Raw genomic sequence first — 14,349 nt, 5'->3', positions numbered from 1 at the left:
CTTCCCCCTTAGTCCCTGGAGCAGCTCCAAGCAAGTGCTCCAGTTTGGGAGCAAGGAGCAAAAGCTGCTGCCAATCTCCTGTGCTGTGAACATGTCATCAAGGGAATTGCTTGTGCTCTCGGAAATTGCTTTCAGGCTCGCAGTTGTTAACACTGCAGTTTTTAGGGAAGCTGGAGACCTGTGGCTTTTTCCCAGTCTGCCATCTTCTTGCTGATGGTGGGCGGTGGCCAGCAATCCATCCATTATTTAAAATCCATTATTTAAGGGGCAAGTTTTCTTAGGGCCTCTCCAACCCAACCCCCCTCCCGGGGGGTTTGCACAGCCCCAGTTTGCACCCTGCCGATTGGAATTACCTCTCCCAGCTCCGATCGCTGGCCCCCTCTGATCGTCAGCCTAAGTCGAGTGGAGGCTGTGCTCAGCTCTCTGCCCCGAGCCTCTCTCTGTAGAGCGCCGGAGGCAGCAAAGGGCTGATGAAACCTCCGGAATTCATCCTTGCACCGGGAATTCAGTAACAGACTTCAGTTAACCAARTGCTTAAAAGGCATCCAGCCCCAGGATTAGTCTCAGCAGTTTCATGACGTAGGGAGTTGCAYAGCTTTATTCACAGGGAATTCTCTCTTTTGACTATTTTCTGACAGATTTTGCCTTTTTTAATTCCTCTAAGGATGTTTGCCAGCAGAAGGAAGCAGCATTACTGGGCTTACTCAATGGACTGCAGTGGGACTGAGGCTCACATCTCCAGCTGCAAACTGGGCAATCACCTCAACGTGGACGCGGAGAAGAACGCGACCTGCGAGAACGGGATGCCTGCTGTGGTCAGCTGCGTCCCCGGACGCGCCTTCGCCCCGAGCAGCCATAGCGGCTTCCGAAAAGCTTTCAGGCAGGAGGTGAGGAAGGGGCGAGCTCAACCCGTCGAGTAGGAAAAGCCTGGATTTGGGGACGTAACTATTCAGAGTGAATTACCAGCTCCAAGACCTGACCGCAAACCAGCCCCTTGGCCTAATGTCCCCTCTTCACATGCCCTCCTCGCCCGGCCGAGCTGCTGTCCTCACCGCTGCGTGGTACCAGGGCTCAGCGGGGCGGGAGACTCGCTCGCCGCCGCGGCTGGCAAGGCTTTGAGAGAGCAGTAAGAATATATATTTGTCACRTTTCTGTTTGAGCTGCTCTGCTCAAGCCAGTTGAACGCACGCCCAGTTGCTGCTGGGCTTTGCTGCTTCACAGTTACTTAAATGCCGCTGGGTTGYGTCTCCTGTAGAGATACGGTAGAAGTAAGCTTGTATTTCTACTACTCCTGTGCATTCTGCAGAGAAATGTCCCAAAGAAATGTCCTTAGAGGCTGGGAAAAGCTTTTCCTACAGGAAAGGCTTAAAAAGCTGCGTGTGCTTAGTCTAGCGAAGAGAGGCCTGAGTAGCAGCATAAAAATCTTAATATGCAAAAAAAGTTATAAAAGGACCCTGGGATCAGTTTTTCCCAGTGTCACTGGAGCAATTGGATGTGAAAGAAGAGGTTTAACTTGCAGCAAAGATGATTTCAGTTGATGCTAAAGGAAACTTTTCAGCCATAAAGTACAGACAACCTTAGGACACTGTGGTGACCTCGAGGTCTGGAGGCTCCTGCAGCTGAGTCGGACTTGTGCAGGGTGCGTTAGGTGTTACGGGGGATGCCTGCAGCCCCGGTCCCAGCCCCGTGCCTCTGGGGCTGTGGGTGCTCTCCTGCGCCTGGCAAGACCCCGGACAGCGTCTCCAGACGCTGCTCTGGCGAAGCGAGGAGAGCGCGGTCCCGCCTGCCGCTTGTCTGCCTGGAGTCCCGTCACGCCTGCACACAGGAGTTTGCAGAGTCCAGGCCTCGGGGGCGAAGGGTCCTGTAAAGCGTGGTGAATCCTCTGAGCCGCGTGAGCCTGAAGTCTTCACGTAGGCTTTGGGTGGCCTTCGCGCAACCCCGGGCTGGAGAACCGTGCGTGCTTCCAGCCTTAAAAGTTAAGTGTCTAATTAGCGTGCTAATCAGCAGTAACACCGCTTCCGTCTGTGTCCGGCAGCAGCCACTGGTGAGGCTGAAAGGAGGAGCCAACACCGGAGAAGGACGGGTTGAAGTGCTGAAAAACGGAGAGTGGGGGACAGTGTGCGACGACAACTGGAACCTGGTGTCGGCGAGCGTGGTGTGCCGGGAGCTGGGCTTCGGGAGCGCGAAGGAAGCGATAACGGGGGCGAGGCTCGGGCAAGGTAAGATGAGAAGAGCCTCGCGGACGGTCCGTGCCTTGTCCTCCTCTGCAAAACCCTTCGTGAGTCGGGGCAGAGAGCGTGCCTTCGTTGGGAAGTCGGTTTGGGGGACCAGGAATTTATGTATTCGCTACTCTTGGTGAGTCTCTTGGGTCCAGGAGCTTGAGGTCGAACTAGAATAAGTGACTTAAGCAGATATTCGGTCTTCACTGGAAGATGTCTCGGGATGGTGAGTTTAACCCTTCCCTTGAACAGCTGCTATAGCAATTACCTGTTTGTTATCACATTCTTTGCACTCAAATTCTCTTTAAAAATGTTCTAGGTATACATCATGGTGTAATGCATTACTAGAAAGTTCCTGGCAAAAGTAGATCTAGATCTAGTTTTCAAGCACTCTCTAATTTAAGTTCAAAACATTAATTTAGCTTSTTATAAATAGAAGAGTCATTTGTATATTTTATAGCCTGGTTTGGGTTTGGATTTCCTGCGTTTGGCAGCTGGTTTAAATGCCAAACTCTGGTAAAGGCAACTATTAATCTCAAAGCCCAACAAAGTCCTCCTCAAGCCACCTTCCAATTTGCAGGCCTCGCTCCCATAGCGTAAGCCCTGAAGAAAACGACACCAAACCCAAACCCATGTTGTGGGACCAAATGAAAGGGTGAAGTTTCTCCAGACCAGCGTGGCTTGGAGAACGGGAGGGAAAGTAACGGCACGTGTAAAAGACGGTGGTGGTGCTCAGGAGGCTTTTAAATGKGACCTGTTGGACCCGCCAGAAAGCCTTGCAGTAGGATGCAGGGAGCTGCTGGTGTGTTGAAACGCATCTAGGAAACGGCATAGAGAATTGACRTGTTCAAATACAAATTTTAATGACTAGTCGTATCATCGCTGTGTTGGAGATCTAGTTTCGTAGGCCAAAATACKCAAAGATGGGCAACATGTAGATCGATGTGCAGCGTCTACAGGTTGAAGTTAAGATTAAGAGATTAAGGTTAGGAGCTGCAGGAAACAAGTTTCAACACAAAGAGTTCTTGGTATGACGCAGTTTATTCCCCCTTTTACAGACGGGGACCACAAAACCGCAAAAAAGGCTGGATGCGCGTTCCCGGGCGGGCTCGATGGGGGTCTGCTCCCGCGCCACGCGGGTCCCGTCCGGCTGGAGGGCACRGGGCTGGAAGAGGTGCTGCGGCGCAGGCGCGTGGCCGCAGCCCGATCGGTTCTGCGCGTGGGATCAGGAGTAACCGCACGCGGCTTGGGCTTGCCGCTGCTGTCGGAAATTGAGTCGTGATGTGTCGGAGACCCTTCCCACCCCACGACTCACCATGCGGACCAGAGAGCRGGGTCTGACCGTGGGCTACGGGGACGCGAGCCGTCTGCAGACCGGAGCGCGGCGTCTGCCGGTGCTTGGGCTACGCGGAGTCCCGAGAGAGCGCGGTCGTAGCACAGCTCAGGAGCACTTGTCTCCTCGGCCTCCTCTCTCCTAAAGCTTCCTCAAAACTGCTGGAGTCGGGTTCCAYGTCGGCCAGTTGCAGGGTTCTTCTATCAAGACTATCCAGCGTGTTTGCAAGACTCATAACGAGTGAATTGTGTGAGCTCCAGTTGTTCTCCTGTGATCAAGATCATCTACCAGAACCTCTGATTCTTTCCTCCAAAACTTCTTCCCAACCAGCGTTGGGCTCCGTTCGGAAGCGGGACCTGGGCGCTTTACTGGCAGGACTACTGCCGTCTCCAGCGTGGGGGTCTCCTTGCTGGAGTCTGTAACGCACCTGCCTGCGCCTGTGTTTCCCTGCCACGTCCCTGCGTCGCTCTGTTTTGCTGCCCCGGTGAACACGTGGATGTCCTACTTAACGTGTATGTCAGGGCTTGATCAAGAGCAGATTCCTGGCATATAGATCCAGCCAAAAGGTCGTAATCCGAAAATCCCTGCAGCTAAAGTTTGTAAATTATGCAACAGTGGAAACTTGGCTTTTTCTATGTTTCTACTGTGTTTGAGTCCTAGAGGCTACTGGAAAGAACTTCTTAATGGTAAAGTTAATACTAATAATCTTGTACTTTTATACAAGAAAACATTGGATTTTTTTTCAGCRTTACTGTGTTTTGAATGCTGGAAGGCAATTTGATGTCTGCAGTGTATGAATAAACTGTTATCAGATATTTCTTCTCCCCACAGTAGCAAAGGCAGAAAGTAAAGAGACTGTTTTCTTGATTTTTGTTTTTTTTTCTTCAAGGGATGGGTCCGATTCATCTGAACGAAATTGACTGCACAGGCTTTGAGAAATCAATCACGGACTGCAAGTTCAACACGGAGTCGCAGGGCTGTAACCACGAAGAAGATGCTGCTGTGAGGTGCAACGTTCCAGCGATGGGTTTCCAGAATCAGGTGAGCGGCCAAGTGATCTGGATGTGATGAGCACGGCTAGGTGTCGTCTTCCTAGAGCATCATCTGCCCTCCCTTGCTGTGCGGTCAGAGTGTGTCTTATTTTACCTGCTGTAATGTTAATCTGGGGATATCTCCACCCAAAGAACGTGAGTGGAAGCCCCAGCTGCAACAGATCACGCAGAATTCAACATGAGCAGCGAACAGAGCTGGTCCAGGGTTGTTAAGAGACTGAAGTCCGTTTTCAGAGAGAGTGAGGGTTTCTGTCACGTGGGCGTTACCTTTTCTCCTTGCTGCGCAAGAGGAAGGGTGTTGCCCGTGACCTAGTGCAGTCCCTTTCATCTCTTCTCTGCAAAACTGAAAATGCCAGAGAAAACTAGGGTGTCTCAAGAGTCCTGGCCCCCCCGGAGCAGGCGTCCGYCGTCATTGCTGCAGCCCCTGCGGTCACCTCCGTCTGCCGTGACCTGGGCAGCCCCCGGGCCTTGCAGAGCTGGCTGTGGTGGGACACTCGGCTGGGTCCCACGGCAGCGGTGCCTACATGGCTGCTGAAGCAGGTGCTGCTGTCATCTTTGCCACGTGCAGCTTAATCTTTTTCTGAGTGAAGCAGACGCAAGATCCTCCAAGGAAACTCTCCAGGCAAAGGTCACAAACCAACTTCTGCTGTGGGGATGGAGAGGAGCTTTCACAAGGGACGTGTCACTCCTGCAGCTGCTGAGGGCTTCTTTCAGGGCTGGCCTAGGCTGCACTTGCAGGCCGACCCGCTCCGTTCTGCCAGGGTGGGAGACGAAGCACCGCTGTGCGCCGGATGGTTTGCTAGCAGCTGGGCCGAGACTTCTGGGCTCAGTGACTTTAACCACAAGCCTTGAAAAGACGAGGCCCCGAGTGTTGCTAGCCCAGCTGCTGCATCTCCCTGCAACTTACTGACATATTTGCTTTTATGCCCTGCAGCTGCGTCTGAGCGGCGGCCGCAACCCTTACGAGGGCCGGGTGGAAGTGCTGGCGGAGCGCAACGGCACGCTGAAGTGGGGCACCGTCTGCAGCGAGAACTGGGGCACCGTGGAGGCCATGGTGGTGTGCCGGCAGCTGGGGCTGGGGTTCGCCAGCCATGCCTTCCAGGTGGGTCCCCCCGCGCTGCCGCGCATCTGCTTCAGCCTCGGCAGCGTTACGGGTATCGGGGTAGGAGTTATCGGGGGAGGGAAGCTTATAAAAACTAACAAAACCCAACAGCAGTTGCCCTCAAGTGTTACCTGGAGAGACCCAGGTGGTTCAGCATCACTGCACGTTGGGGAATKGCCTGCAGCGTGAAGAGCTCTTGCAGCAGCCTTCTGAGCTCGCTGGAGGGAAAGCGAGCAGCAAGAGAGGCAACGAGCCCCTGGGGACTGGAGGGCGGAGGCACGGCGGCTGCCCCTCCGCTTCCCGGGTCGAGCAAACGGCATCGGGTGGAAGGAACTAGCGCAGACCTGGTGCAAGGTGTTTTGGTAGTGGTGTATCCCCCAAGGACCACAAAATCGAAAGAGGCATCAGAGAGGAGCAGAGAGACCTCAGGGCAATGGCAGYTTTAGTGGGGAGACTTGTAACTCCTGAGCTTTGAGCAGAACTTCCTCCGGGCTTCTGCTGCGGTTCCAGGGCACTGGCAAAAYGGGGATTGGGGCTGCTGGGGAAAAAAAAAAAAGGTTTTTCCCTGGGAGAAAATAATCCCCTGTCTGAGCTTGCTGCTTGCTGTGCTCTGGAAATTCAGGCCCTTTGAGGCAGTTCAGCCTGGGCATCGGCAATCACCAGCAGTCTGGGGAAACTTGGGCTCAAACTGTCAATGAATAAATAAACTTCGTATGTGTTTATGTAGACGTAGACCTGCACACAGAAAACAGCCTTAGGTCTGTTCTGGGCAGGAAAAATATTTTTCCCAAGCAATTTTCGGAAATCCAGTGCTCAGACAAATAGCAAATAATAAAATGTGGTTGCAGCGCATCTCCCGGGGAGCGGAGGCTGTCCCGATTCCCGTGGCGTTCGGTAGGTTCTCCTGCGTGTTTGGGCAGCAGCTGGCTCTGCTGGGCCACAGCGATAAACCCGCTGGGAATTAATGCTGTGCGGGCAACCCGCAGACTGCTGGGTTTGCTCAGGGAGAATCAAGACCCTCGGATGAGCAGAAGCATCCTCGGGGCTGGTTGTGGCTTGTTGGGAAAGCGAGACTGGACAGCTGAACTTCGCCTAGGGAGCGCGGTCCCGCAGCGCGTTCTCGTCCTCTCTAACGAGCGATCAAGCCGGGGTCCCCGGAGGAAACGCAGGGCACGCGGCAGGCGGATCCCMGTGAGTGCAGCTGTTATCCAGGGCCGGAGAAGGGATCGGCAGCTCCCGAGGGATGCGCCGGGGTCAGATATCGAGGAGGAGGAGGAGGGCTGGATGGCGCCCACGCCGTGGTGGGCTCATGCGCGCTGATCCCGCGGTTCCTCCAGCTGATCGGCTCGCGGAGCCGCCGAGCACGGCGCGGGAGCCGAGGATGGCCACGTCCCCGGAGCACTGCCCTTTCCAGCTGCCCCGCTCTATTGACACAGCCCTGAGCGTCCAGCAGGAAACAAGACAGTTTTTCCTTTAGCTGAAACTGCCGGTATTTAGAACAGAAAAGGGCCCTTATGCGTGTCCGGGCTGCAGCGGCTACGCAAACATAAAGCCGCGCCGTGCAGAACAGGGCGGCCCTGTGCACGGCCGCGGGTGCTGCTCGCGGGGCTCGCAAACGGCCCGCTGCGACGGAAGCAAAGGTACGCGCGGGTTTTCTTCCCCTGGAAACGTCRCTAACGCACGCTAACACGCGAATCGGACTTTTTTTTCTTCTTCTTTCTTCCCTTGCTTTCTCCTAAGCTTTGCAGCCGCAGCTTTGTCGGGGGGTTTAGTGCRCTTAGCTTTGTGAGTAGCGTTGCAGTGCTGAGATCGGAGCTTCCTTGGACATGCTCTTAGGAGGAAAAAAGTGCTCATCGTTCATCTAGGAAGAGCTCTGAAACGAGGGGGGCAGCGATGCCCTGTCTGACGAGAGGGGAGGTCCGAAGCGCGGCAGGGCTTTTCCTTCTGCAGAGAGGTAAACCGAGGCCCGGCGGGAGGTTGCGATTTGCCTGGGTTTGGAGCGGTGCTGCTGGGCCAGGGCTCGTCCTTCAGGGCATGTCACTGAGCCGCTTCYAAACCTCCGGCCCCGATCGGAGCCTCGTGGCCCTCTGGCTCTCGCCCTCGGCAGCTTTGCCCCTTTCAGACCCGACGTGACCTACGTGGAAATGCTCTGTTTACGCGTTGGCAGGTCCAGGTCTGCCTCTGGCTGACGTGAACTTCTCTGGGAACTGAAGGTTTTAAGACTTGACTTCAAATATAACGTTTGTATCTTTTGAGGGAGGGTTTGGGTTTTTTTTTTTCTCTCTGAATATTTTTTTTCTTGTTTGTTACTTTATGGGATTCAAAATTCCCAGGTTATTCAGGGTCTGAATCCCATTTTTGAGTGCGAGGGCTCCTGGAACCAGCTGGAGCAGATGCCTGTCCAGCCCAGCGACTGCTGTGTCCGCTGGCCAACTTTGGCAGAAGGGCAGTTAATTTTCTGACATTGCCACGAGTTTTGTAAAACTGGGTGAGGAAGATGAGGAGTGACCAGGCTTTGAGTGTCTGTGAATCCCCCCTCCGAGATGCAGACCCCGTGAGTCCTGGTCATCYTCAAATGTCCTCCCCAGGGCACAGATGTCACAAGACAGACGTGGTTTAGTTGCTGGGCATCTCCCCTAAAGGCACAGCCTATTTGACTTAAAGCAGCCCAGGAAAGAATTCATCAACTGCATGAGCAGAGCAGGGTGGAGAAGCGAGTTTACGGCTTTCAAGCTGAGCTGAGCAGCTCAAAAACAAGGAGAGACACACAGTTACACTGCTCAGATGTTCAGGTTTCCCTGTCCCGACCTTCGTTTTAATCCTAGTCTCAGCCTTCTGCTTACAGGCTCGCAGGCGCTTCCCAAGCTGCTCCCCTACTCCGCTCCTGAGCTGCGCAGGTCGTTTAGCAAAGCTCTTCCCCCGTCCCTCTCTCTCTTTTGCGGTAAGCCCCGTGCACGGCGGAGCAGTGCTTCCCCGCTCTCTGCGAAGCTTAGCTAAGCAGTGAACGAAGGTGCCGAAGAGCAGGCTGGGGTGAGGAGGGAGCGGGGTGCCCTGAGGCTGCGGAGGGCGGACAGCGCGTTTATGCGCCCAGACCTCTGCTAGGCAGCGAGTTTAACACTACTGCGTTTCAGCATCTCGTCCTTTAATTAATCGTCGAAGGCTGGGCCGAGCTTTTTGCAAAGAGCAGGTGGCCCCGACAGCATCTAAGGCGAACGGTGGCCTCCGTCCCTCACGTGGAGACACTGGGGTCGGAGATCTGCCAGGATGTTTTTCTTTTCCAGTTCAGAGATGGGGAATGCAGAGAGAAACTAGGTGAGATGGGATGCTGCCTACAGCAGGGCAGGGCACCACTGGTCAGCAGCGTCCAGCCTCTGTACTGCCCCTTGCTCTGGGGCAAGAACGGAAGTTAAAGCGGTGTGAATGTTCCCCTAGCAATCCACTAATGGTGTGTGAAATGCCTTTTTACCCTTYTGTCCAGGAAACCTGGTACTGGCATGGAGACATCACTGCTGACAACGTGGTCATGAGCGGCGTCAAGTGTTCGGGGACAGAGATGTCCCTGGCCCACTGCCGTCAYGACGGCGCCGACGTCTCCTGCCCCAGAGGAGGTGGCCGTTTTGGKGCTGGGGTGTCCTGCTCAGAGAGTGAGTGGCTCGGGTTTTCCTTTATTTTGGCAGAAGCGTTTGCTCTGCGGTGTGCTGGAGAAATGGGGTGGCCCATGATGGGCCTCCATCGGTTCCTTTCAAAGCTTCCTCCCCTCCTGCCAGCTGCCCCCGACCTGGTGCTTAATGCRGAGCTGGTGGAGCAGACGGCCTACCTGGAGGACCGCCCGATGTTCATGCTGCAGTGCGCGCTCGAGGAGAACTGCCTGGCCAGCTCGGCCGTCAACACCTCCGTCACCTCCGGCTACCGGCGGCTGCTGCGCTTCTCCTCCCAGATCCACAACAACGGGCAGTCCGAYTTCCGCCCCAAGAACGGCCGCCACGCCTGGGTCTGGCACGACTGTCACAGGTGAGCGCCGGGAAGACGGTTTCACGTGGCTGGTGTCTCCTGCAGAGACCCGCAGCTGCGCTTGGGCGGTTGGGAGTCTTCAACAGCAGGGAAAACAGCTTATTGCAGCGTAAAATACAGCTACGAGATGGTGCATGAGCAGGACAGATGCAGAGCGCTCGCTGGAGGAGATGTGTACGCCCAGGCAGTACCTACGGGGGGTTGCGCGCGTACGGACGGAGGGGAGCACGTGCCTACGGACCCGCTGCCGCGTGCAGGGAAGGTGCAGTCACCCGAGCTACTTCCCTCACCTGGGAAAGGACTCGGGAACACATCATCAATTCTGCATTTTTTTTTAAATAGCTCTCAGCTCCACTTACACTGCATACAGCTGGGGGATTGTTTYGTGTTTATTTTTGACAAATAGTAAAGTCAACCCCCCAAACGCATTTTTTCAGGGGGAGGCTGACAGCTTCAGCCAAAGTAAACCAGGGAGAGGAAAGGGAGCTGGAAACAAGCCACCCAGATGCTTTGCTTCTGAAATGACGGCTTGTTACCATGTTGATTTTCTTTAATTTGGGGTAAAAGGGAGCTAAGTAACTCACGCTCCACGGCTCTTGTCCTGCCGTTGCCATGAGACTTGTGCCTTGTGAAAACACCCACAGCACAAAATTCTCCAACGAAACCGCCCCGAACAGCTCCCTGCCCAGCCTGAGCGAGCCGGGGTGCGCAGGGAAGTCCAGCCCCGGCGCTGCCGCACCGGAGCGCTAGCCTGAAACTTCCCACCCTGGCCACCTACCTTGCAGACAAGTCTGGTCATATTTGCAGTTGGAGCAGCAGAGCTAAAACCTCAGCAGCACAGAGCTGAAAATAACGTAGGAAATGGTGCATTAAAGGAGGGGGAAACCCAGGACGAGYGTCGCGTGTCTGCCTGCCCAGCCCCGTTGGGAAGGGGCTGGGGGAATTTGTGGATACCGCAAGGATTTGGGCACGTTGGAGGCTGGTCAGAAAGGGCACTTGGAGCTCTTTGGGAGAGACTGGTTGAGCGAGGCGAGACTAGGAGCGAACTGGGAAGAGGCCGAGGGCCATGTGCGTGCTTTAAATTGGCTTCTGTTTATACGGAGGAGGATGAACTCAATTCCTCTTCAGTCTTTCCAGTCTGTAAACATCAGAAAGTAAACACCTCCTTTAATGATTCAGACATATTTCAGAAACTGAGTCAGACTCGAGACCTCAAACTTCTATCAGAGGCAGCCAAATCAGACAGCTTCAAAGCCAAAGTCACTTCTCTCCTCGCTGCCGTACGCGGTCGCTGGAAGCTTCTGTTCAGGAGGCTCTTGATGTGAAAACGGGAAAGATCCTGAGCAGGGAGCGAGAAGCGACTGACTCCTGGCAGGTGGTAATTTATTTTTTGGTTAGGGAAAAGGCAGAGGGAGGTAAAAAAGAAACACGGTTTCTAGAAGAAAAAGTCCCTCCCTTTCCCCCTGCCCCTATCCGTAAATACGTGTGCAGAGCGGTGCGGCAGTGTCGGCTGTCGGAAGTTTTTTAAGCCGTGATTATTTTTACAGCTGGAAGGGAGCTGTTCTGCYGTCTTTATTTCTTTGAAAACTCGTAAGCAATGGCTTTTGAATTAGGCTGTCTGTGCCGTCGCCTCGCTCCCGAGAGCCGAGCGATGCAGACAGGCCCTGCCGTCYCTCAGCGCGGCGTTCCCAAAGCTGCTGGAGTTGTCCGAGGATTTAAGGAGCCGGTCTGCTTTCAGCGCCGGTGGCTGTACTCRCTCCCCAACAGCATCCCAGCGCTGTGGGTTTTCTCCTGATTCCAAGGCTGGGATCAAATTCAGCTGGGTTACATGAGCAAGACCAAGGTGAGCAGCACACGTCTTACTCAGGTGCTACCACCTGCGTCCTGTTCAGCAAAGCCCTAGAAGTCCCATGGACTTCAACCGGGCTTGAGCACAGGCTTAATGTTAGTGAGATGTTTTGCTGACCCAGCGGTGCGACACGGAAGGTCAGCATCGCCCAAACTCTGCAGTGGGCTCGCTCTGCTAGGTAGAGGTCTGCAGCRCTCGGTACGTGCTCGCTCGCTGCAGCGTTTCTGACAGCGCTGCAGCCCAGGCTGAGTTGACATTAACACTTCCCAGCTAAAATTATGAAATGTGTCGTATGAGAATCCAGCTGTCGTGTTGTTTAGATCCAAGTGAAGTGAGTGCCGAGAGAAGCTGATCCCATCTGTTGTTAGTTTTCTGCCAATAAATGTGCATTCTCGGTCTGAAAAGACCCCCCCCCCCCACGCCAGGTTGCTAGGCTGGGTGAATTCTGCTGTGTTCAGAGCCTGCTGCTGAAGAGCAGGTGAAATATTTGTTGTCCTGGAAAATGACAAGGTCACTAGAAATGATGACTTTGGTTTCTTTTTTTTTTTTTTTCCTTTCCCTGTATAAAACATTGCTGTAATCCTGTGAAGGCTGCAGCAAGGTGCTCTCCTTAAACAGCTTTAGCACGTGATATATAAACAAGTCTCTGGGCTAGGAGCCAGCGTGAAGGCAACCTGGGCGATGGTGCCACGCAGGACTACGCTCAGCAGACCGTTTCCTGGCTGTGCTTTCTCGCACGCTTCCTCCCGCCAGCAGCGCGCCGTGCTCTTACCCCGCGGCAGTGGCGACGAGGCAGAGCGGGGGTAACGCGACCGGCCYGAGGGATGGAGCAGCACGAAGAGCAGAGGCTGGGCCACTCAAATCCAGGTCCTTGTGCTGCAGCCACTGGGCCACCTCTGCTGGGGGTGACGGCACAGCACTTTAGAGATGGTGACTAAAGYGGTGGCTGTTTGCCTTCAAGGTGATTGTCCCTCTTCGTCTTGTAGGCATTACCACAGCATGGAGGTTTTCACCCACTATGACCTACTGAACCTCAATGGGACCAAGATAGCTGAAGGACACAAAGCCAGCTTCTGTCTGGAAGACACCGAATGTGAAGCAGGTATATTTGCTGGAGCCCCTTTGTGCTGGGAAGTTGTTGTTGTCCCCGTAAAGATGACAGGATTCAAAGATGCCCTCAAATCCCTAAGTGGGGCTAGAGCATGGCCTGACAAGAGCTGGAACCAGTCCTGAGGGTATGTACGTACGGAGTAGTCCCTGGTGTCCAGACAATCCTAGAAGGTCCCATGTGCCGAGATTTTCAGACCTCAGCTCCTTCTACACTTATTCTGAGCTGCCTTGAAAAACCCGTGTATTTTCTAATTCCTATAAAGTGTCAAATTTCGAAACTCACCTCTGCACAATGAGATATGGACGATTGCATTTAACCAGTACATGTATTTAAATACAAGACATCATGAGCAAGGGAATGTTGTAGCAGATCTCACTGAATACACCGTGCCTGGACTTCTCACTCTCTCTGGGAGTGGGAGAACAGCTAGTTCTTCTTCTACTGTGTCTGAGCCAGGGTGGGAAATCCCCAGTGCAACTTGCTGTGAATCTAATACTTTGTGCTTTTAACTCCTCCTATTCAGATGTGCAAAAACAGTATGAATGTGCCAATTTTGGTGAACAAGGAATCACGGTTGGATGCTGGGACGTGTATCGTCATGACATTGACTGCCAATGGATTGATATCACCGACATCCCACCAGGCGATTACCTCTTCCAGGTAAGGGGGGGGAAAAGAGGGTATGAGACACTGACATTACTTTTTATCTTATACACTAGGGACAACAAGAATGTAACTAACTACTCTATTTTTATAGCTCCTGTAGTACTGTAAACTACTACTTATAAAGAGGTTTTATTCCCAGGATACTAAAAAATAAAGAATAACCTAACAGGACAACAGTGTATTACCAGGTAACACACTTCCCCAGGTGAAAAGTCAGGGCCAATAACCATAGTTTAAACACGATCTTCTTAAGGAATCCAGGTGCAGCTAATACTAATAGCACATTACATTAAATGTCACATTATATATATGCTGTTGTCTTGTCCTAAGCCTTTTAGCTGTTTGTAAGCAATGCTTGCTTCATTTGGGGATTAAACAGTGCTCTTGAGTTGTTTGCTTGGGAAGTCAAGACTGTGCTTACAGGCTGTCTTGTGCAAGTGGGTGGARGGGGGAAAATTCTTTGGTTCTAAAAACTGCCACCTAAACAGYAGAGGAGTGAGGAGAAGAATTATTTTTGCCTTCTCTGCTATTTTGTGAAATGTAGATAAGCTTTTGAGGTGGGGAGGAGAACATGCGATCTTGATCTGGCTTCAATCAAGCCAGATTAGTTTGTCACCTTGCAAAAGGAGGGTTTTTTTCTAAAAAGTATTCTGATGTAGTCAAAATACTGATTCTCTTCCAGTCTGACTAGGAAGTGTCATATGCAATCCACTTTTAAGTAACTTCACACTGTGTTTCTCCATCGTTTCCAAGGTYGTCATCAACCCAAACTATGAAGTTGCTGAATCCGATTATTCAAATAATGTGATGAAATGCAGGTGCCGATACGATGGACAGCGCATCTGGATGTACAACTGCCACATAGGTGAGAGAAACGTTTGCATGAGAAGGTTAATGCCTATGCACTGCTCRAAGAGACTCTTCACCGGGAATCTGGTGCCAAGCTGCTGCTCTGCTGTTTCTGTTTGTGCATACCTGAAAAAGTGAGCTACTGAGACAGATTTGG

The 14,349-nt window shown here is 53.1% G+C and overlaps 1 protein-coding gene across 1 annotated transcript in view; it reads left to right on the top strand.

Annotated features, from left to right (window-relative positions):
* LOXL2 (lysyl oxidase like 2) overlaps positions 1–14,349 on the top strand; it is a 49,193-nt gene that overhangs the window by 29,695 nt on the left and 5,149 nt on the right. Inside the window, exons 5-13 of the mRNA XM_085301015.1 lie at positions 665–887; positions 2,036–2,219; positions 4,442–4,593; positions 5,539–5,706; positions 9,185–9,350; positions 9,474–9,717; positions 12,553–12,668; positions 13,201–13,337; positions 14,097–14,208. Coding sequence (XP_085157141.1) covers positions 665–887; positions 2,036–2,219; positions 4,442–4,593; positions 5,539–5,706; positions 9,185–9,350; positions 9,474–9,717; positions 12,553–12,668; positions 13,201–13,337; positions 14,097–14,208 — 1,502 coding nt within the window. The remainder of the gene's footprint in view (positions 1–664; positions 888–2,035; positions 2,220–4,441; positions 4,594–5,538; positions 5,707–9,184; positions 9,351–9,473; positions 9,718–12,552; positions 12,669–13,200; positions 13,338–14,096; positions 14,209–14,349) is intronic.

This window comes from Rhea americana, unplaced genomic scaffold (assembly GCF_003343005.1).
Source record: "Rhea americana isolate MKP2758 unplaced genomic scaffold, rheAme1 scaffold_171, whole genome shotgun sequence".
Taxonomy (NCBI): Eukaryota; Metazoa; Chordata; class Aves; order Rheiformes; family Rheidae; genus Rhea; species Rhea americana.
Note: the sequence above shows the minus strand (reverse complement) of the source record. Positions and strands in the feature narration are given on the sequence as shown.